The sequence below is a fragment of the Pundamilia nyererei genome, unplaced genomic scaffold (assembly GCF_000239375.1).
Source record: "Pundamilia nyererei isolate P.nyererei 1_Seehausen unplaced genomic scaffold, PunNye1.0 scaffold00093, whole genome shotgun sequence".
In the NCBI taxonomy this organism is placed as follows: Eukaryota; Metazoa; Chordata; class Actinopteri; order Cichliformes; family Cichlidae; genus Pundamilia; species Pundamilia nyererei.
This window is the reverse complement of record NW_005187494.1, coordinates 384,132-408,395: the sequence shown is the minus strand read 5'-3', so window position 1 is coordinate 408,395 and position 24,264 is coordinate 384,132. Positions and strand designations below refer to the sequence as shown.

The window sequence follows — 24,264 nt, the reverse complement described above, 5'->3', positions numbered from 1 at the left end:
TGTCGCTAATGTGTGTATGTGGGAACTCGGGAGATTGATAAAAGAAGTCTGATAGAGCAATTTAGACATACTATTGTACTGCTGACAAAAAGACAACTGCTCAGTTTGTTACAAGCTGAAAAATATCTTAAAGCGACTACTTCTATTTATTATTATGATTACATTTCTAATTGTCAGCATTTACCTGAAATTATTCAGTTCTTGTAAAATAACATTTCTTGTTATTATTAACTAACTCCTTAAATATTCGAAAGACAATTACAATTGGCCTGAAAATCCAGTTTTTAGAAGAATTTTTAGTGAAATATTTTTATATATTTGTTACATGGTATGCTAAAATCATCTTATAGTTTTCTACAACCTCAAACAAAAGCTTCAGATATTTGAAATATTATTTTAATGGAATGAATGTTGTGCATTTTCATCAAATTCTGGTAGCAATTTCAATTTACTAATTTGTGTCTATGATTATTTTTTGCTTTTAAAGAGTGAAAAAAGTTTGCATTTTGATGCTGGAGGGGTTGGCGGCGGCGTGAATGTGGCTTGTTTATAATAAAAAGTCTCTGAAATCTCAGCTGAGTACACATATAACGGATATAAGTCTGAGACAATATGCAAGAGCTTTATATAAATATAGCAAACCTAGATCTGTCAAGTGGTGTGTTACAACAACAATGTAATTAACAGCAATGACAGAAATACTTGAGTAGCTTTTTCATGTTACTGATGAGCTACAGTGAAACTGTCATACAAACTCAGGTTGATGGCTATGCTTCCAAGTACTCCATTTTATCATTTTCCTTCTGAAGCAAAACTTTGTGTTAAGTACTAATAAAAACATGCCAGCATGCTAACACAGTAAACTAAGGGAATTTTATAAATGCTAAAAGTCTGCGTGTTAGCATTGGGAGCATGTTAGCATGCTGATGTTGCTGTTTAGCTTGACTTATGTGCACAGTGCACACACACGGTGTAGAAATAATCGTGCTAACGCCTATTTAAGTTATACCAACAATTCAGGAAATTAGAAAATCCACTTCTAAGCATAAACACGATCTTGGAGAAAAAAAACTTTCAACTTGTTGTTGAACCTTACAGAGCTAGCTCGCACAGTTTCATGATGAGTTTCTTATTTTAACTGCAGAGGTTGTTGCATAATTTTATGCACTGTTTGAACAAGAGGAATGATGTAATATATACTTGAAAAGTATCTTTACATAAACCTAAAAGTAAGAAACTGAGAAAATGTCTTATACTACAGTCAAAAAACTGTATCTGATATCTGCGTGCTGGTGTTGTAGCTGCATCGTTATAATAACGTCTGTCCAGGATCAAAATTGTAAAAGATTAATCACATTGGTGATGTCATAGCTTTTCAATGTGGGGAAAAGGGAAAAATGCATTTGTCTATATAAAACTCTTCTAAAACAAACGTTCAGCTTGGTTTTAGTTCATTTTGGTCATTCAAAATTTTTGGCTAATGCTAAACTAAATGCTCAGACACCATCATTGGTCATGGCAATGTTGATCCTGGATGAACATTATTATGATGATAAAAGAATAACACCAACACAGGGATATCAGATTGTGCAGGGAAAATAATGGCCGGAGACTGTGGCATGACCAAAACTATTAACCCTGTGAGCTTGTTGCCTTTGAAACATTTGCTTTAGTCTTGCAGTCAGATGCCATCATCAAAGTGGCTTTTGGTGCGATAAAACAAATAAAACAGCGTCAGTCTGATATTAGTCTCCTACCAGCTTGTGATTGAATAGAGTCAAGCTAGCAGTTATGTGCAATCTGTTTGTAACAATTCAGTGATTATGAACAAATCTGTTGCCATTAGCTGCAAAGCTGTTGCTGTCAGCATACACAGAAATTCAAAGTATCTACTTATGGTGAGAGTCCAGCCATAACCTTACAGGCTTGAAACAGAAGTTCCTCTACAAATAGTTGTTGCTGCTGGATGGCGATTTAAATGACATGGGTGCACAGCAACCTTGCTTGTTTACACTCATATAATCAGAGTACAACCAGTTGAGTAACGCCCTCTATTGCAAAGAGATGCATCCCAGCTAATTAGCACTCATCAGCACAGATTGATTGCAATGTTTTGGCAATCTGTCTGTGTTTATTACTGTCAAACCCTTGAGATCAAAACTACTTGCAGATTCCCTGGACCACTACTGATGTTTCTTAGTCGCGATGAAGTTTCTGTCCTTTTTTACTCTAGTGTGACTGAGCCATTACATCGATAAACATGTAAAACCAAAGGAAACAATCCAATATTGTATAGTTTAAGGCAGCATAAAAATATATATTTGCATTTAGTTGCTAAACTTGATTCACTTGCAACAATCACACTATACCTTCCACCTATACCATCACCATCACCACCACCACCAGCACAGCCAACCACCAACAGTACAGTGGAGGGGACAACCAAAAAGGAGGTGACAAGATGTGAACTTATAAGCCTATGAAACACCAAAATATACCACAAAATATGGCTCAGTGATGTCAAGGTGAAAGGGAGGCTGATCAAAAATGCAGAGGAGACTCAAATCAATGACAAGCCACCAACTGAAATTAAAGAAAAAAGTTAAAAAAAAAAAAACACGATGCACACGAGACCGAGAGCGTGATTAAGAGGAGGGAGTAGGTGGTAAATGACCAGTCACCAAGCACAGGCAGGCAGGCAGGCCACCAGAGACGACAGTTATAATAAAACAAAACCAGATTAGGGTAAGAGGAGAAGGGGAAGGTGGAAAAGGAGGGGGATGAACTGGAAGGGAAAGGGAGAGGGAAGAGGAAGCCTGGTGGACACTGACGTCGGGTCGTCCTTACTTCTGTTGGGGGAGTTCCAGAGCGTGGCAGAGGACTTGGACAGCCTGTTGTTAATGACAGGGTCCACCTGTCTCGGCAAGTTGACCGTGGAGGCCGAGCATCTGCCTGCACCGGAGAGAACGCAACAGACAACAACTGTTCACAAGGCGGCCGGGGTGCAGGCGGCGGCCCCAGCTGAGGGCTGACAAGAGACGGGGCTGCTTTGGTTGGAACATGCAGCTGTGAACAGGGACTCACCGTTTTCTGAGATTAGACTCACTATCATCTAATCTGGAGTCAGATTTGGAGGGAAATGGGGAGGAAATTTGGGGGAAAGTGTGGGAGGGGGGGTGTAGTTAGAAGTCACATTTCAGAGTAAATACCTCGAGCTTTCTTCCTGCTACCAAAACTAAAATATCACTCACGTTTCCACACACAATCAGGGCCTTTCACACTTTGGAGGAGAGGTAACTGTGCTGACCTCAGCACCACCCCGTCACACAGCATTAACAGAAGTTTGAAAACGGGGAAATAAGTTCACAGCTCCCTGAAAAAACACACTTCACACTTCTGATCTAATGAAACGTGAGCGTGACGGCTACCTTCAAGCTCGTCCTTCTGAGTTTAAATGAACAACTGTGACGCTCAGGACTGATTTTTACCCAAACAACAGTGAGGAATTACGAGTGGTATAATCATAAATTACTGGGTAGGTCATCTGCCTCTGGTACCCCACCCTTGTGACAGCAAATCCTTCATGAGCTATTTCCTTGAGTTGCATCAGCTGAAGCAGTGAGTCACAAGTCTGTGCAGCACAAAGACTTGAGTTAACAGAGAGAAAATCATACATATGTGCTTGTATTACTATTATTATTATCATTATAATTATAGTTTAGGTTCATCTGAAACTCACTCTCTCTGCGGGAGGTCTGGTTTAGTCCGCCTGCCCAGGACCACCTCTGCTGGCGGATCTCGGCCCAAGTCTTCTTGGTCGATCTCTTGATAGCTGCCTCATATCTCTCCTACATGAAGAAACACACAGTCAGTGTTAAACTATGACATCTTTATAGTAAATATGCACCGGAAATGACAGCTTAACAGCTTAATTATTAGAATAGAATAGAATAGAATAGAATAGAATAGAATAGAATAGAATAGAATAGACCTTTATTATGCCACAGATGAGAAATTTGGGTTTTACACAGCTCTTATAGCAAGGGGAATATAAAATATAAAAGGAAGACACAAGGTGGTCCTATATACATAAGCAACCTAAGTTCGTATATACAGGTAACAATGTACAGAAATATTGTATGGAGACATGTATAAAATGCACAGTACTCTGTATAAAATGTGCAGTGAACAAACAAGCTGATGTGTTCGATAACCAAAAGGATGTTTAACTGTGTTATAGAGTCTGACAGCTGCTGGTAAGAATTAATAGGTAATTACTAGCCCAGCATAAGTACAACTTGAGAAAAGTGCAAAGGAAACTGGAAGTGGATAAGGTTCTCCTTCAAAGTAAAAGCTGTGCCTCAGCCCTGTGGCCAACATGTTTTAAACTTTTACTTTGAAGGCAAACGGTCTCCATTTCCAGTTTGTATCACACTTTTCAGTTTCCGAACAGCAAGTCCATGAGTTCAATTCAAGCTATGATTGCAGCAAAATGCTAACAACCAAGCTAATCACAATGTTTTTTGCCAGCAATTTTCCACTAGCAGCAGGCGGGTACAATGGGGTTACTGACTGGTCTGTATGTCTGTGAGGCTGGGGTCTTATTCACTTGATCCTCCTATATTGTCACCATGATTGTCACATGTCCAAAAGAGTGGACAAGTTAATGTCAGGTGGCTATTGGTCACTTGTCTGTATACTATACTAATGCTGCACAGTCTTTTAAAACATGTCCAAAGGTTAAAACTACGAGCTAATCACTGTTTCTTTCTACTCTTGGCCCGATGTGACGTCAGTTAGAGTAGATATCTTTAATATGATAATCTCTTGCACTTTGAGTGTGAGCCCAGAAGCCCCACCCACCTGATGTTAAAACCTTCCATTTGGCAGCAGCAGCCAATCAAAATAAACCTGGTTTAAAGGCAGGGGAAATATAGCTTAAACTGCTAGTTTTAGACAGTGGATGTAATTGGGAGCTACAACTAGGGCCAGTTTAAAGTAAATAAGGATCATTTTGAATTTTGAGTCACACAAAGCCACTCTGAAAGTAATAAGGAGCTTTAAATGAGTGTAGTAGGATCCCCTAACAGGGATTTTCAGGTAGAATGAAAGAGGCTAAATCACAGCAGCAGTGTGTAAACCTGTAAAAAGTGAATCTCTTCATTTATTTTAATCTATTCAAAATGACAGCATGCAAAAGCATGGTAAATGAGGTCACAAAAGTATAATGAGATGCAGCCAACGTATGCAAGGAAGACAGGAGGCTTAGATGTCACGTAGGGTTCCTTAGTGCACTTGCATAATTGCAATGTGAAGCCAAACCTAACTGGATCGAGTGTAAAAAGGCCCTGAAGCTCATTAGTTACATAATGGGAATATTTTTATGATGTCAGCAATTAATTTGTCCACGCAACACTTATGTGCAGCTTGTTTGCTGAATGCTTGGCATCCTCTCTGTGATGGCAACACGACTAGTTACTGCTGTATGATGCTGTTATCCAACAAAGCAGTTTTTCCACAGTCAGATAGTAAAATTTATCAATCTGAAGTCCCAGGGGAAATCACCGAATACTAAAAACTGTGTACAGCAGAGTGTTTTAGTTACATAAACACTCCCTTACCCTACTTAGCGCTCAATTTAAGCAGAGCAGAAACGTATTCTGTGACTGGACATAAATATTCTTTTTGAGTATTGGTTGCTTCTTCCAACAGCTGAGTGATAATCATCAAAATCAACCTATAAAATAACATGAAAGGGTTCAAATATGCAGTGTTTGTTACAGTCTATTTTTGGACGATTCAGATGTCAACTTTAAGAACCAAACAGATAAATGGGAAGCTTGACTTTTTCACCTTGTTCTTTTCTAGCTTCTGTCTCTGTTTCTCCTCCAGCAGCGCTCGACGTTTCTCCGCCTTCAGCCGCTGCTCTTCCAGCTTCCTCCTGCGGTCCTCCAGCTGATTCTCCCTCAGACGCCGGGCCTTCTCCTCCTTCTGCAGCCACTGAGCCTTCTTTGCAGCTGCAGGGTCACCACAGAAAGAAAGAGAATTATTTACAAAAAACAATATCAGTTTGAAACAGTTTATTTAGGTCTCACGTGTTAGCTGCTTCTGCAATGCTGTGAATTACTGCTATATAAACAAATGACTCCCTTTTCCTTATTTGGCACCTTAAAGGGGAGCTACTATGACCTTTTATGGCTTAATCTTTTTTACTCTTGGACTCAAGTAGTTCTGCATTAATTACAGTTTAAAAATAGTCAAAATGTATAATTTTTTGAGTCTTGGTTCAAACCCTCTGTTCATAATCTGTCTGAAACAAACTGCGCTAGCTCCTCGAGTTTTAAGCCAGCTTTCTTCTGATTGGCTGCCCCTCATAAGCTGACGTTTTGGACAGTATGTGGGTGGGGCTAAAGAAAAAGTGCTCTCACTGACATCAAACACAGCCAAGACTAGAAAAACTGTCTTAAGCTTGAGCTTTGGGCTCCTTCTACATATGCTGACCTCATTATTTGAATCTTCGGCCATGATTAATATGAGCATCCGACACTCCATCAGTATAACTTTATATGAGAGAAAATAAGGAAAAGCATAAGAAGTCCACTTTAAAAAGGTGCTTTGTGGGTTTACAGTGATTTTAACTCTTTCAGAACATTTATGGATAATGCATTTTACCATTGATTATCGTATGTTTGTTATTTGGTGGGTTAGAATGCTAATTTTTACTGCTTTGTGCTTAACATGAAATAGAGCTAAGACTGATTAATTCTGCAGGCGTCTGAAGCTGTGAGGGTGCCAGATAAAAAGCTTGATAAAGTTATTAAAGTTCATCCTGAGGAATAGCTCATCCTTCGGGAGCCACAGATTTCTGTATACAAACTCTGTGGAGATGTTTTACCAGTAACCTGAAAGATTTGTCTGCGTTTGGTGCAAGAGGGAGAAGAGGGGAATCACCACAATTATAAAAGGTATTCTCTGGGAGATAATATCATGGCAATCCATCCATCTGTTGTCATAATATTTCAGTCTGGACCAAAATCCCTGGAGCTGTGCCACATGCCTGGCTAAAGCATAAGCATTAGACGCCAGCGTATCATTAATATATTATTTCAAATGTTATTTTGGAAAAGAAAATGTAATTTATGCCTGTTATTGAAAGTCAGTTCTTTATTTGTAATAGCATATAATCAGCTAAAGATCTTTAAAGGCCTCTAACAGCAGCACCCAAACAAAACGGGTAAAACAGACGGAAGACACTGTGTTCATTACACTTTAATCCTGATAACAGTAAATAAGCTGAAGTTCCCTGCTGTCTTTTACAGCACCCTCCAGCATATGCCAGTTTTTCTGTGCACACACACACTGCTGTGGCTCATTTCTCCGGGTAACGATCAGACTGCAATCAATCGTTTCTCAATTTAAGAGCCTTCATCTTACGCAGCATTTACTCGTCTTCAATCAGCTTCCATATCATACTTTATATGAAAAGAATGAAAAAAAGATGGACGGGTAAGTATGGGTGAAGATGCGGGAGGGTTACAGGCTGGATCCAGCTGAAGGAACGGCATGAAATGTCTTTGTTTATGAGTTAACCAGCAACAGGAAAACTGCACTAAGCTATGCAAGGATGCAGCAATGGTCTGACACAAATACGTGTTTTATATTTAGTTCGGTTTTCTGCGGCTCATCTTCGCTAATGAGCCAACGACACGCACACGTCTGCACTTCATCAACAGCGAGAAAGACGTCTTCACTCCTCCTTAAATCCCATTCCTGAAAAAATCGAATTATCCATAACAGGACTGAAAAATATGTCAGGTTAACGCTTCGGAACTTGCTTTCACATGCTCATCTCTGCACGAAATATCTAGAGCACAGTTGCAGTTACATAACAAGCTGTCATATATAAGGCATCACCTGCATACTGCGTGCAACAAACTGCAGGCTCTACACTGAAGAAAGGCTTAACACTGCCACATAATTACGCGCAGACGGCTGAAAACGAAACTTAGCTCCGAGTATCTGAACCTGGCATATTCTCGATAAAAAGGCAGCGACGTTTAACTTTAACTGCTGCAGCATGACTACATAACTGATACTAATGGAAGCAGTAATTAAATCTAATCTGTCTGCGAGGCCTGGTCTCAGTTTATGGTAATGACTGCTCATTTTTTACGCCGACTGCCTTGGGCTCTATGGGATGTCTCTGCTGGGAAACGCCCACTAAGCTCTGCTCCGATTGGCCGCCTGCGCTTCGGAGACGTCCTCCGCTTCTCATGTGTTTGGACCGGCCTCTGTGTTTTTATAAGGAGAAGTTTCATTCTGCAGCCACAAAGTAAAACCCAAATTATAGGTGTGGAGCATGCACGCTGGGTGGGAATGCAAAACACAAAAGCCAAAATAGATTCAAACATGATAGGAGCAGATACATTTAAACCAAAAATGAGGCTGCAGACCGATCACGGAGTTCAAAAGTTTCCACCGAGTGGCGACAGATAACCAAAGCGATCGGTGATGGAGGGGAGAAGAACGGGCACGGCAGAAAGGAAAAGGATCCACATAATGATGCTGATTATTCCCACATGGCATGACTGCTGCGAAAGCTTTTAGTGAAGCCCCTTACCTTGCAGCTGAGTTTGCTGTTCTGAGCGCCATGCAGGAAGAAACAATAAGAGGCGTCAATAACCGTCAGTCACTTCAGAGCAGAGTGACAGATTCACAAAGAGGGATACAAAAGATAAAAGATGTCGACACATTAAGTTGGTTACAAGAAATCCCTGCTTCATGCATCCAGTAGCAGTGGTTTCTGGAGCTGACAGCTGAGTCCATCGTGTTTTATATCCGCTTTCTCATTTCTTACCGATGTATCTGGCTCTTTCCTCCCTCCGCTCCTTCGCAAGCTTCTGTCTTTGCTCCGAGCTCACTGAGTCTGTAAGGGAGAAAAGAATTACTTCACAAACACATGCATATTTTCACATCAAGTTGTATTTACTATTCATTTCATCTCATCTTCACTAAACTTATAAAACAATAAGCTAAAAGATTGCAGAGTTATTGATCATTTTCTGGTATGTGAGAAGTAGACTCAAGACTTAAGAGAGCAGGAAAACATTTTTGGTTTCCTACATACTAAAAATTGTAGTATTACTATGATTTTGTGTGTATAATACTACAGTATATATACATCAGATTCAGAGGCAGAGCTATAGTGAAAAAAGCTGATTACTGCTACGGAGTCTCAGCTTTGAAATGGCTAAAATCTGAATCCCAGAAAACATCATTTGGCCTGCTGTGTGAAGAAAGTCATGAGTTATTAACCCCAAGCAGACCCACACTAAATGGCACAATTCTTGTTTGTTTGTATGTTTTTAAAGGGATGCCAAATGCTGTCATTTTTCTGTAAAGCAAATTTACCTTGCCTTTGGGTATAAATAAAGTTACCTTGACCTTGACCTTGACCTTGCAACTCATGGACTTTGAGTATATGAGAAACCTGTTTTCTAAAAAGCCATCCTGAGAGTCGTAATGATGATTGTGATATAAAAAACGCAACTTATTTTTAAAACAACACCAAAAGAAACATTTACTTATTTTAATGCGCTTCCTCTTACTATGTTACAGATTTATGAGATAAAGAAATAGTTTGGATGTCACGCTTCCTCCACTCGATGTTCAGCACTGGAGTCCCTCAGGATTTTGTGCTCAGGCTACTCCTGTTCACGCAGTACACCCAAGACATGTAGAAAAATTAACCAATCAATTGATCAATTAATCAAGCAGTGGCCCAGTTTCAAATGATAGGAGCTGATACTGAGAGTGAATCAACAATCCTCTGGTGTGGAGAGCAGAGAACAACCTACGGTAAAGCTTAATTTAGACTTTCTGTCCAAACTTATGACAGAACTGGAAACCCCTCTTGACCTTACACCACAACTTTCCACGCTATTAAAGTCGTGCAGACCTGACATGTGGTTACATTTCTCAGGAGGTGCAGGTCAGGTTAAGTGGAAGGTTACAGTGTTACAGGGTTAAAAGGAAATAGCTTGATTGTTGTTGTGTCATACTTCTCCACTATGAAAATCTATGAAAATCTGAAATTTATTCTAGAAAGCATTCTAACCAGAAAAATAGAAAGTCAAACCAAAACAAGTCTCATCACTTATCTTGAAAAGCATTTAGGAAGCTTTTATGAAGCATTATCTCATTTAACTTTAATTTCATTGATCACTCAGACATAATCACTCCTGTTGAACTGCTGAACCAGTCAAATCTGACAGAAATTAGGTTTTAAAAATCTTATTTTTCCCTAAATGTTACACATTTTCTTCCAAGTTTGCTGTTTCAGAACAGATTTAAGCTCAGGATGCTTTGACTGCTGCAGCTCCTCTTTTTATAGCATCTCTATAAAAGAATATGCCCAGAATATCCCGGACACAGATCTACTGAGGGTCAGTGAAATAGATGAGATAAGGTTTCTGTACAGAGCCCAAAAACAATAACTGCCCCAGATACAGCGTCTTCAACCTGCTGCAGTATGCCAAGTGATCCATGACTATCCCCTGCAGTAACACCAGATTTAAGAGCAGTTTCTCTCAATCTTGTGCTGTATAATGATTTTTAGAATGAATTCTGAACAATGTTGGGAATATTTAACATCTAAAAAGGAGGTGATTCAGTTTCAAGGTCAACATTTAAACTCCCGTGTGTGATTTGCTGTTCAGACACGCTCATCTGAAGCAGTAATTAGCCTGAATCTTGATACACTTTGGTGTAACGTGAGGATTTGCGTAGCTCTCTCTGACTCTGAGAGGCCGTGACTGAAGAGCTGCTGAAAAAAAACGGGACTCCTGGGGTGCTCGCCGATCCCGTCTCCTTTTGTGGTTCATCTCTGTGCTATGCAATATGTATGCTACGTCTTCTAAACCAATCACAGAGGACCTAGCACCACTTCAGCCCATCTCCATGGCAACCCCCCCCCCCAACACCACCTTGCAAAGAGCATCCTACATAGCTGTATGCAGGCGTAATAAGAACAGAGAAGAGCGAATCTCCAGAGTGAGTCTGCAGGTCTCGTATCGCCGAGACGTCACTTAATGCATCGCCACCTCCACCCCATACTGTACTCCACATCCCCACAACAAATAACAACTCGGCTTTCATCCACGACCAGCTGTCCTGTGGGAATGGCTCACTAACAGAGTGAAACTTCCATTAGAATAGAAAGCATGTGAATGTCCACACATGAGAAAAACGGATAGCATGAATAGTCCACTCTCTGCAGTGAACGATGAACATGAAGAGCGCCGGTCTCGATCAGAAAACAAATGAACCCCACAGCCGACGCAGAGAGAAAATGCTGACTCCTGTTTTAACAACTAATAAAAGCCTCACAGTAGGCGAAGAAAAGGGTTCAGTTCTGCTAATGCTGAAGCTCTAACTCATTTTTATTTGTCATTTTAACACTATATTAAAGCAGTTCTGACCTCGCACTTAAATGGCACTGCCTGAAATTGGGGTTCGCCCAAATGCGGCCTGTTTTTCCACAGATCAATGACATTCACCTTGAAACTGTGTAAGGAGCATGTGCAAGTGTGCTTTGAGGGGTAAAGGTGGATCTGCAGAGGCTTCATAGCGAGTATAAACTGCACTAAATGGTCATAATGTCCTATTTGCTTGATGCTGTGTCCTGAAAGCCTGTGAGCTGAGTTTCTCCCACAAAGGGCTGGAGAAAAGAGCGTTAATCCCAGATCTTGGTTGTACTTTGTAAAGAAGCACAATAGTTCTCGCATTAACTGTTCAACGTGTGTGGGATGGGCTAAAAATACTCCAGCAACGATCTTCATGTGAATAACAGAAGGCGCAAAACCATCTGACTCTCAGTGGGCTGCAAAGCGAGACACATTATCTCGTCGTACATTACTCACCATGCGACATGAACAGGGTCAGATGTGTCAGGCAGGGTTGGCAGGTCCGCTGCATGGACAGACTGCATGAGACTTTCATTTTAAAGTCTAAATTGTAGATATTCATGCATCTCCAATAATATATGTCTCATATATTTAAAATGAAAGAATTTATTTACATCCAAGTCCTACAAAACTGACTCTACATGAACACATAGACACTCTGAAATGTCCTCTGCTGCTCTTTTGATATCGCCTCTAAGTACTGGGCTATTTTTGATTGCCCCTTAGCACACAATTGTGTGCACATGCACACAATTTCTTGAAAAGGCAAATATATTTTTCACAACTCAAATTAGCAGGAAGCTGTCTGCTTCAATGGTGGTTGCGGTACTTCAAATACTGCGTGGTTTTGCAGTAAACAAACAGAAGTCAACACTTCTTACTTTGTAATATTCTGACATATAGATTAACTGTGAGTGAGGGACCTGGTTAGAGCAGATTAAAGACCAGCTAACGTGCGATCTCAGTCCATTGGACATTTCTGTTCTCACCATCTTTCAGGTAAGTTCTTGAAAAATTAAGAGCCAAAGTGCACGTGGGACAACAGCTTTACAGACCTGGCAGCCTTTGATTTACGCCACAAGCAGCTAATGCAGCAGACTACAGAGGTCTCCCTTCTTTGTGCCTGTACAACACCAGCTTCAGAGGCAGACTTCATGCAGCTCCCTCAGGAGACACAAAACGCTTTAAACAACTTTTTTTCACATGAGCAGCAGCGCTCTCAGAAGACCCGAAAACCGCCTTTGATGTGTAAAATCACTGGAATTCCCCTTTATGTCTAAAACAAACAAGCAACGATACGTCCACAGAGGCAGGAGCTCAGGAGACTCTGACTTTAAGGAAGCTGAAGGACAAACTCTGCAGCCTCCCCATTTTCAGTGACAATTTTTCCTTAAATTTACGTTAACCACCTCTCATCATTTATGAAGTCACAGTTAATCAAGAGAAAAACTTTCATTCTGATCCAGCTTTGGAACAAATACAAAAAGGCTTTTGTTACCTTGTTTGTTGGACTCTGTCTAGAACTATTGTTTAGCTGTTTACACACCAAAAACAATTGTTTCTGTGGTTTTTGGTGTTTCACCTCAGTTGACTCCTTTGTAGGAAGTGGGTAGTCAGCAGTGGTGATCCCATCACCCCCACAGATATGCTTTTACCACTTCTTCTCTTCTTTTTAAAGATAATTCACAGTTTAAGTGTTATCCATGTACTGTGAAGGGAGAATTGCAGCCTGCTCTTCTATATTTGTTAGTTGTGAGGGCTCATACCACTCTGAAGTAACTTAAAGACATCGTCTGTACATCATTGGTTTTAGGCTAAAAAGCTTAAAACCAGCCACTGGAAACCACTGGACCCGCTCACAACAGGCTCATAAGTCGCTATCATCTCTTGTAATTATCTTCTTTGTCTAAAGAAGATAGTGTCTTTGTCTAAATAAAGACCAAGAACACAAGCACTAGAACAATAAACCATCATAACAGGTTTTCAAAACTATGCAAACTAGACAGGAACCATAAACTAAACTCGAGATACCAAAATAATAAAGAACATGACCCAAAACACAGGTCACAAAACAAACTCATTAGCAGAAAACCCAAAAGTAAGTAAAACTTAAAAAAAAACCCAGTAATACAAGAAATCAGACTCACTGTTATAATAATGAAGAGATTAAAATAAAAAGAGGCAAAACTTGCTAAATACTTCCTAAAGACTGCAGCTCAAATAGTCAAATAGCGCGAGTAATAGTAGCCAAGCTTACCAGGATGAAAATGAAATCAAAAGAAGAAACAAAACCTCAATCTAGATATAATCAAACCCCTACAAAAATCTTAAGAAGAACTCAAATACTCCAAAACCACTAAAATCACAGAGACTAAAACCAGGGCCTGTAACACTAGAAGGTCGTCTTGTATAAAATAAATTTTTCTGTACACAGTCCACAAAACCGCCACCTTGCTGTACATCATTCCCGTCTCTCTTTGACCTTTCCATTTACATCTTCAGTGTAGAGACATAAAAGTCCCCTCAGTTGCTAAACTGAGACTGACTCTCTGTCCTCGCTGCCACAAACAAGGCTCCAGACAGCTCAGTCTACCTTTCTTGGGCTGAGGGCTGCTGCTGCTTGAGCCAGGCGTGGATGGCCGAGCGTCTGTCTTGGAGGAGGCATCTGTCTTAACGGGGGTCTCTGTTTTGGAGCTGGAGTCTGTTTTGGGAGAAAGGTCTGAGACGGCTGAGTCCTCTGGAGTCAGGAGGTCTTTCCCCAAAGATTTGTCCCCATTCTGGATGGACTGGGAGTCTGTCTGCAGGGGCAGAGCTGCAACACACAAAGGAGAAAAACAACATCAAGTTGTGATGCTTATTAGCGTGTAATTATCCCAAAAACCTCTGCACATGATTCTCCTCATGCTGTCACTGCTGCTTTTTGTCAAATACGTGATATCCTGCTGTCATGTCAGTCATCATTACTGTGCAATCTCTGAGGTGAGACTTCCAGTAAAAGCTTTCCATCTAGCTCCTGAGAACCCGTGAAGCCCTCGACAGCTTCATTAACGCAACACTTCAGCTTCATTAGAAAAAATCCTGCATTTAGTCCCCGATGGCTTCAGTGCAAAAGAGGTAAAAAGTCTCCTGTCAACACTAATAAACACAGGAGCAGCAGGTGAGCCACAGCGTGGAGATTAGACCTTTTAAAGACACCACCACACACATTAATAATGAGGCTTGGAGGCTAAGACAGAGAGGAAAACATTAGAGATGGTTGTGTAAGTCTGCTTCAACTTGCTTCCCTAAAATAAAGAAAATGTTTGCACAGTTATAATCACGGGAGTAATTAATACTAAATCAGGCTGAATATCCCCACGGAGCCACAGAAAACGATGATCTCACTCCGGTTTGGGGCTCGGCAAGTTTCTCGACTTCATCTGAGACTCTAATACTTCTAACTATACACTTTCAGGGCTTACACAGAAACATGTTACTGTTCAAAGAGTTTGCGCGATAATTTAGGTGCATTTTATTTCCCTGCTTTTCACAACAGTAAGCAGTAAAAGTCCTTGGATTTACGTAGCAGTATCTCTTGCAAGGATACTTCACCATGCAGACCACCGACCTTCAGATGATCCGCTCTACCCCCGAACCACAGCTGCTCTGGGTTTTGTTTCACTGAAATTAAATGTTATTTGCATTTAGACTGGAAACCTAGGAAACCAGGTGGAAACACATCCTTTGTCACGGGACCGAGTGGTCTGTACTGAACTGAACTGAGCGCAGAAACCCAGAGAAACCCAGAGCAGAGACAGCAGATGGTTTAACAATATTTTATTAGGCTACGTTTCTAGGCTTAAGCGCTAGAAACATAGCAAGGACAAAAAACAATAAGACGTAGAGTCTGACGTGGCGTGGCCTGGGAAATGTGGCTAGGGCGAGGGAACGGGCCCTGAGATGCAGAGTGGAGCTGAGCAGGCAACGGTCACATTGCAGTAGGGGACACAGAGTGTTGAGAGGGGAGTGACGAGAATCCAGGGAGCTGAGTGGCGTGGCAAGGCTGACCTGAGATCCGGGTTCTTCAGATGGAGTGTGATTGCAGGAGGGCAGGCAGTTGAAGCACAGAGTGATTTTTAAAACGATTGCTTTTGTATCCTGAGTCCGGAGGTAGCGCGTGAGCCAAGATGAATCCAGCAAATAGGTTGATGACGAACTGGCGGTGAATGCGCATCAACATGTGGCTTAAATCCCCCTGGCTTGATTGACTGCCATTGGCTCCAGGTGTGTAGGAGCTGGAGGAGGTGGCCCTGCCCAGGGGCGGATCCCAGGTAGGTTCAGGAGCCTTATGGAAATTCCAGCCAACCACCGCAGACCATAACATCCTTGTCTCTCTACTAATAGGAAGGTTTGATCCCTGGCTGCATCATTCTACAACACACTGAAACCTGAGTTGCTCCTCATCAGAGTGTGACTGTAAGACTGAAAGCACTTAGACATAGAAAAACTGTTTGTATGAATGTGTGTGAATGTGTAAATAAGGCATGTTGTATATGTTGTATATCGAGCAGAGCAGAAAAGCGGTATAATAACCAGCCCATTTGCTATTTCTGCTGCTAGTATCAGAATTAGTAGTTTTTCTTTATTTTTTTAAATTTGTTATGTCAAATTAAGAAAAATGAAAAAAAAAAACATGTTTTGAAGAATTTTGAAATCTAAAAAATCTTTTTATCTTTGTCCCAGATTGAGCTCTGATGCATTTGTGAGCCATTAACTGCTCTGTCCTCTCCCTCTGTAGTTTTGTCCTGTTTGATGTTCGTCATCTCTCTAGGCTTTTCTTTTGTCTCTTCACCAGTCCGAGCTCATGGTTTCCCCTCCCCGCGCCTGGTTCTGCTGATCTCTTCCTGTAAGAACGGAGTTTTTCTTCCCCACTGTCACCAAGTGACTTCTTATAGCAGAGCACTAAATCTTTGGGTTTCAATCTTAATTGCAAGATCCATACCTGACAATGTAAAGTGTCACCTCGTTGGGAATGCAGATAACATGAAAAGGATTTAAAGTATCCTTCGGATGACTCTGTGTTGGACTGAGAGAGGTATTTTGTTTAGTTGTTTTCTCATCAATCCCATGTAGAAGCAGCACAAGATCCTCACAGACTGTTCAACACCAACATCTCTCAAACTCCACGTCACACTTTGTAGTGTAGCCTGTTAAATGTCTGCAAAGTCAGACGCCTCAGTGATTATACAGCTGTTTTCACTGGCTTTACAGGCTCTGCTGTACTCCCCGTTCCTCCCTCTCTGGATAGACACCTCCGTAAAATCAATAATTTAAACAAAACAAACAGAAATATTTCTAGTTACAACCCAACCAAACAGTGTTTTATGTTGTTTCTAAAAATGACTAATATTCTCAGTCGGGTCATGAAGATCAAAACCTCTTTGACCCATCATCCTGTTGAAATCCCTGCTCTGACTGTCCACACTGGGCGGCTTGCTGGTGCTGTCGCTGTGATCTGCTCAGTAGCTGCTTGTCCCTCCTTCCCTGTGTGTCACGCTGGAGGAATCGGTGACACTGTGCACAGAGCGGCAGTGACGCATGGCGGTGCAGGAAGAAGGTACATTTTGTGCTCTTCTACAAGGACATGTGGAGGTTGAGAAGAAAGATTTATAGAGAAAGGAGAGCTGGAGGACAATGGGAAACAGTGCAGTGGGCTGTTTTTGTCACAATGGAGGTGGACTTGAGGAGAAGAGGAATAATGAGACAGGAGCTGAGACAGAGTGAAGCAGGAAGATGAGAGGCTAGAGGCTTGAGGGCAGCTCTCCACTCAAGTCAGCCAACAATGGGCAGATGGAGCATGACGCTCTCATCAGGCCGGTCCAAACGCTCACCGAACCACATAAATCACAGATTAACACTGGGCTCGTCTCCAGCTATCCCCACAGTATTCAACAAGGCCTTAATGCACAGTACAGCACAGAATACTAATGGGGGAATAATGGGATGTGAATTAAGCCCCTTGTGTGTTTAGATAAGGAAGCAACTGTAAGAAAAAGGATGCAGGATCATGTTGAAACAGGGCAGCAATGCTACTACTCGATGTTGAAAAAAAGGATTAGGATTTGGCAAAAAGAGGATTGCAGTGCTCCTCCTTCCACGAGGAGATTATAAGTGTGGCTGACTTGAACTGAAAGAGTTTAACAGCCTTATATAGCTAAAAAAGAAGCCAGGATTCCTGGAATTTAAAATATTGATGGGAAAAACACTAAACTGCAGGTGCTAGGAGCTTCAAAAGATAGTCACCGGAGAAACTGCATATATATAACTGTATGCATTAACTGCACTGTAAGTCTAGGGTCATTCACAGTTTCTGCAGACAGCTGGGGACTCATTTCAGTAGATGCTTCTGCAAATATTACAACTGGAATATACGTCAAGCCCAGTAAGACACAACTTTTACTCTTGAGGTGAATGTTCTCTTCTTCTGCTTTGCATCACAGATTTTCAAGTTTTGCCAGAACTCAGGGAAGCAAATGGCAAGTTTTTGCAGAAGTCAGCATTTTCTACGCAAACTACAGACATCTCTTAGTCACCAAAGTAATCACAAGAAGACTTTTACCTCCGGCAACCACTCAAACACTCAGTACTGACAACCGGTCGGTGTGACTGAGGCCTAAGACACTTAAAGGTCTCAGGTAAAACAACCCTACTGCTTCCTCACTCTATGACTCCAAGTAAACACATTCCTGGTAAATCTATTGTTTCAACTGCTAGTCTTAAGTCTTATTCAATACAGTTAGATGTTACCTTTGTAAGCTACTGCTGTATCAGTGTGACCTCACATGGTTATTGGAGAGGATTGTAAAAAGGAGAATGGTTTACTTTCTGTTATAAGCTTTTCTTTATGATCAGAATTTATTCCATCTGTCCCAGTAACTTGTAAAGTTTAGGGAAGCTGAATGATTCTTTTATTTAGGCTCATTCATGTGTGCCAACAGGAAGTCACCATCTCTACTATGAAGCAAACTAACAAGGAGCAATGCTCTGTGGACCTATAACTGCAGAAGTGAGTTGGACGTGCAGGTAGGTCGTGAAAAACTGCTAATTCAAAATCGCTTTTCATCAATAAATCCATAAAAATCAATGAACACCTCCTGACTGAAGAAGAAGCGCTGACTCAAAGAAAAAGGCAAAAGAGAGCGCCAGTGTGAAAGGATGTGTGAAAAACAGCACAGAGCTACAAAGATATGACGCATGAAACATGGAGGCGTCTGCAGGGGCCACTTGCAAAGTTGGGCTGACTAAATGTGTGTTATTCGGACACATTACTCAAATAGCACAGAACACATAGTAGATTAGTCTGATATCTTTATTTAAAGTATTGTGTACTGCTACTGGTGCAGGGTTACCAAGGGATTACCCCAACCATGAATCCTTTTCATTGCCTGGTTACCTAAAAAGTCTATAAAGGATCTAAACTAAATCCAGCCATGCAGGACAGCACTAAAAACAGCTGAGTGCTTCACTTACATGTCAATTTTTCTAATCTCATGATCAAATGCCTGTTTCTCTTTCTTTTAGGGCTCTTACACACAGTTCCAGGAAAACTTAGATAAAGTATTTTTCAGTTTTTTCTGGAGGAAAATCTAGTCTTAAATAAATTTTACTGCATCTGTAGATTATCACAGAGTGCCACGGCGAGAATCTGCACGGCAAAAATGGCAAAACAGAGAGCAGCTATGGCAGAGGACTGGCTTCTGCTGCAGATCTGACTGAGAGTACTCATTACTTTAAGTGCAGCATGGGTGTGGCTGTTTCTATATATCTCTGACAGCAGTGAAAGGAGAGGAGCTGGATTTTGCTTTCTGATGGGACTACCATCTGAAATCTCAGGGAAGAATTAACTCTAGAACTTTTTTATACCTCTTTTGTAATAAATCCTGCAAAACTAGACAATGTTTATTAGTGTTAAGGTTTGTGTAGCTGCCACCAGCTAAATCTGTACAAGACTTTAATCAGTGGACAAAAGAGAGTAGAGATGACTCACTTGTCATTATTAAATGATTTGAGCTTCAACAAAGTGTCTGAAAAGGCTTTGTGCTCTGCAGAATCACCATTTATCAAATGCAAGCTAATGTGTCCACCGTGTGACAGCTGGGACAGGCTCCTGCTCCTCCCATGACCCTTAATTGGATAAACGGTAAATAAAATGGAGCTGTCTGCCCACACCGGGGTGAAGGAAAGATACAGTAGTCAGCAATGGTAGCAGATTGGTGGAAATCATATTTCTTTATGCTTTCTAATGATCTCTTCATCCCTCATCCTCATCATCAACCATACGTGTGCTTAAAGGTTTGAGAATGAAAATGCTTCTAAATGTTTCAGAAGTTGCCTAAAAATCATAACATTTTATTGTTTTCTTCATTATTACATTTTACTGCAATAGCTGCCTGAACATCTATGGATACACCGCAAACAGTAACCACTAAAAGATCATTTGGCATACATGGAAAAAGAGAAAAGAAAGCTAAAAACTGACCGTAGAAGCTTCTAGGTCACTGATTTAATGAAGGTTATTTCCATGGGGTATTGGACAGGAGTGTGGCTAAAACTAGGGCCCGAGGTGCTCCCCTAACTCTTGTAGTTAAATGATATGTTTCAGTGGGACAGCTATGTGTCCTAATGCTAGTTTATGGGGGTCTGTGCACATGAAAATGACTTCTTCTTCTTGTACCACATTGAAATTTCAACTTGTTTGGACCCGCCATGTGCCACCTCACTGAAAAATTCCAGGAAACACGCCTGGTGCAGGATGATTATCCTTCAAATGTAAATAAGAGAAAGACGAAATCCATGCATATGGACACTTATGTTTCTAATTTGTAGGATTTTTAAGGTTTTTAAACATTTGCTACATTTAATAGTGATTGCAGGTGAAATTCAGAAATAAAACTTCCGGGCTTTACACAGATAGGTTCATTGGGGTTTTCATGTGGTTATATAAACCTTTACATCCTTGTCACTCAGCGGGGATCGTTGGTTTCAGTTCATCATACTGAGGTTAGATTTACCCACTTTTCATGTCACTTTAGAATTAATTTTTTAGAGAGCAGAGAGCTGGGTGGTGTCCATGGATAGCATCAAATTGCTGTGGATTGATATCTTGCTCTCCTGGCACACGAGCCATGCTCTTTCCGCCTCTCTCACCTGAAGAAACAGCTGCCGTGCATCCCATGCTGGCTGGTAGAAACCACGTGATCATCGATCATGTGACCAGCTCGATTTAACACAGAAACACAAATTCAACATGATGTTCACCCGCCGCTACCCCCTCGGCTCGTCGTTCCTCCGCCGCCGTCTCAGGTTTCTGTGCCACTGTGACAGACTCTGGGTTTATAAATAGCAATAAGCACCATATTGAGAGTGTCGCCCATAAAAGGGGCTGGCTTCTCTCACAGTGACCACAGACTGGCACGTCAGATTTACTGCAGAGACACAACAGGAAACTGTTTGTGTGTGGGACATGCTGGCTGGTAAAACCCAAACGGAATAAACAGAATAAAACAAGGAAGACGGAAATGAGTGCTGGTAACCTGACAAACAGGGAGCCAAATTTAATTTCAGCTGAAATTTACCAGTAATACTGCGGCGGCCAGCATCTCTGGCAATGTCCCCCATAGACACCTGCTTATACCAGCAGAGAAGTGTGTAGAGGGGGGAGAATAAGGAAACCCCAATGAAATACACCAATGACCCCCAGTGCCAACTGGCTACAGAGTACTGGGAACTTTGGTAACCATGTTTATTTTATTTTAGAAATGTCCTTTAAATTGGGTCCCAGGTGGCCTGTACACAAAGACGAATTACAGTACAAGAAATTAAAAGTGGCATTAAACAGGTAAATAAAGAGATTTTTAAAGTCTGTTAGCATTCAGTCTGCCATCACCAACATAGCATGGACACTTGCTTTAATAAACTTTGGAGATTTTACCTTTTTTTTCATAACAAAGACAAACAATAAAATGGCCAAATCAAGAAAGATGGTCTCTGTGTGCATTTTAAGACTTACTGGGTAATTGAGATTAACCAAAGGGGCTTAAGATGTGTAACATATTCTGTGTTCAATATCCCCACACTGGAGAGCCCTAGCTGTCCACCTTAAGCTAAAGGAAAAATGTCCAAAAGGTGGAAAAAAAAAGCCTTCGGGTGAAAGCCATTAGCTCACACTGCAGGACTGCCTGCCTCCAGCAGGGAAACAAAACGATGCATTTGGCTGAAAATCTGAGCAGCACCTACTTATTTACCTGAGGCTGCTGGCAAACTGGGCAAGCAAAAACAAAGCACTGCAGACAGATGCATTGATGTTGGGTGAACCTGTTTGCTTTAGGTGCTGCTGTTCAGCTGCACATTCTGAACCGTTGGTAATAAAGTCCTGGTAATAACCAGTTTCTCACTTGTAAATACCATTCACACAGCAAATGCTTCCAATTTTGTGCTTAACACGACTGCAGCGCAAATACAGATGCCTCAAGTCAGCCAAAGACCAACGATAAGGTTAGTTAATGACCTAAACCCACACATGTGGTAGACATTAAAATAGTTTGCACAGCCAAAATTCATTCTAGAGCACATGATGTGGTATAAAGATAGAGTTTTCTGTAATAATTAAGGTTCTATTTTCATTATTCATTGATGCATGTGTATATTCTGGCAAAACCTTTATTATATAATAGCAGAATTATTTACTGTACATAAAGCATTTGAAATTTCTTTTAAAAGTTAAAGCCCTGCGTTGTGTGAAGCAGGTCAACTCTGTTGTTAGTTACGTGAACTAAAGAGCCAGTATGTGAACACACACATATGCGTGTGTGTTTGTGTCTTAGTGATGAGTGGGACATGTCAGATCTGGGTCAGCCCGATCTCAGGAATCTCTGGCATTCACATTTGCGTTGCATGTATCCAAACAGCAGATGTGCGTCTTCTGCATGTGTCTCCATGGCCTGCGTGTGCCGAGGGCTCGCAGGGACCTGGATAAAATTATCTGCAAAGCCCACGAGGGATTCGATTAAATATTCCCTGTGTATTCAAAGAAACAATGATGATATCGTACTGCGTTTACCTCCATGACAAGACTGGCTGACTCTAGGAATTTGCAATATTTCACCCAAAAACAGAGAACACGAGTCCTTGACGGATGCCTCCACCTCTTCTTCCTTTGTGGAAGGAAAAAACGGAAATACTCTTGAAAAACAGGGGTCTGTGCCCCCAGGGAAAGCAGAGGAAACACATTCCAAACATATCACCACTCTGAGCGTTAGGAGAGCTTCTTCTCAACGACTGCACTAAACTAAAGAATTCACTTCCCTAGATTCATCTCATGACAACCGACAACACGACCAAGTGAGGTGAAAGGTCACTGGACCTAAAATCAAATATTCGTGGCACAAAAAAAGCAGTACCACTGGCTCTGACAGCACAGGAAAACTTGAGGCCTCACAAACAAATACTGCACGAACCTTTGAACCCGTCAGGTTATCCCGTCGACGCCGTGAGAGGTCAGAGGACCGACAGCTGTGCTTGTAATCAGTTCAAAGTTGCAGCAACAAGCGACAACAAAATGCAGCGCTATGAATCACTGTCACACGTGGATAAACGCCACTTCCCCCCCTCCCCTGATCAAAGAGGAGAAACCTCTAACTTAAAGCAAGGCTTCAATTACAGACTGCAATTACAAACACAAGGAGCTCTTGTGTTTTGGGGTTTGGTAAAGGTGACGCTATTCTTTGAATATTCTTATTTAAAACAGTAATTCACCCAAACTGAAATCCATTATTTTGCTTTTTTCACAAACATATTTACAAAAAGTTAAACCTGTTTTCATACTAGTTATGCAGAATATATTCAATATCACCAGATACCCCACATCATGATATTATTGCAATTTTTAAGATTTTTGCAAGAGTATTGCCGTAATGTATATTCTGATTTTCATGTCATTTATAAGATCGCCAAATTATGTCCCCAAAGTTAAACTGCCAAATTGTCAATATCGTTTTTTTACAGATAGAAGAAATGTATCTCAGTTATTTCTTTACTGCAAAATGCATTTGTTACTAAAACCTGCCAAATGTTGACGGGGACGGAGTCAGTCAGCAGCTGAATGGGGTCCAGTTAGCAATTACATGCAATCTGTTTCTGATAATACAGCAGTTATCTGTGCCAAAATGCCAAAAGTCACACATCTGTTCACATTTCTGTGTGTCCAGTGTTCAGCTAACATTATCTCTGGATGGTGGTGCATGAGATAACCCCTAAGGATCGTAGTACTACTAGAGTATTTTAATTTATTGAACAAAATATCAGCATTTGGTGTCTCTGTATCGACACGATATCACCACACAATCCTATCACGTAGCGATTTTTTCCCTGACCCCTGACATCGAATACCTAGAAAGTTAGCTTAGCAAAACTTGTCTCAGTATGATGGTAAAACAGAACATGCAGGCAGACAGACAGACAGAGGACCTCTTACAAACAAGACAATTTGTTCACATTTTTTCAAGAAAGAATTTAAATGATTGTGTCAGTTTTTACTTTATCTGTTTTTCTACACTGAACACATGAAAGAAATAACACAATAGAAACAAAAGCAGACTGAAACACAACCACCACTCTGCGACCATTACTGGATCTTTTTATTTATGTCAATATAAACGATGCTTCAACACTAGAGTTCAAGTGCCTCTTAGTTTATGCTTTTTTTGTCTTGGCATTCTCGCCCATCTCTAAATCGCAAATGTTTTGTTTCATTTTCCTCTAT

The 24,264-nt window shown here is 41.0% G+C and overlaps 1 protein-coding gene across 2 annotated transcripts in view; it reads right to left on the bottom strand.

Moving 5' to 3' along the window:
- The window catches only part of LOC102202800 (MAP7 domain-containing protein 1-like), a 50,011-nt gene that overhangs the window by 15,162 nt on the left and 10,585 nt on the right, over nt 1-24,264 (bottom strand). For both annotated transcript variants that reach the window (XM_013912577.1, XM_013912579.1), the window contains exons 2-5: nt 14,059-14,277; nt 8,858-8,926; nt 5,854-6,017; nt 3,740-3,848 (exon numbers count right to left, since the gene is read on the bottom strand). In XM_013912577.1, the coding sequence (XP_013768031.1) occupies nt 3,740-3,848; nt 5,854-6,017; nt 8,858-8,926; nt 14,059-14,277 (561 nt within the window). The remainder of the gene's footprint in view (nt 1-3,739; nt 3,849-5,853; nt 6,018-8,857; nt 8,927-14,058; nt 14,278-24,264) is intronic.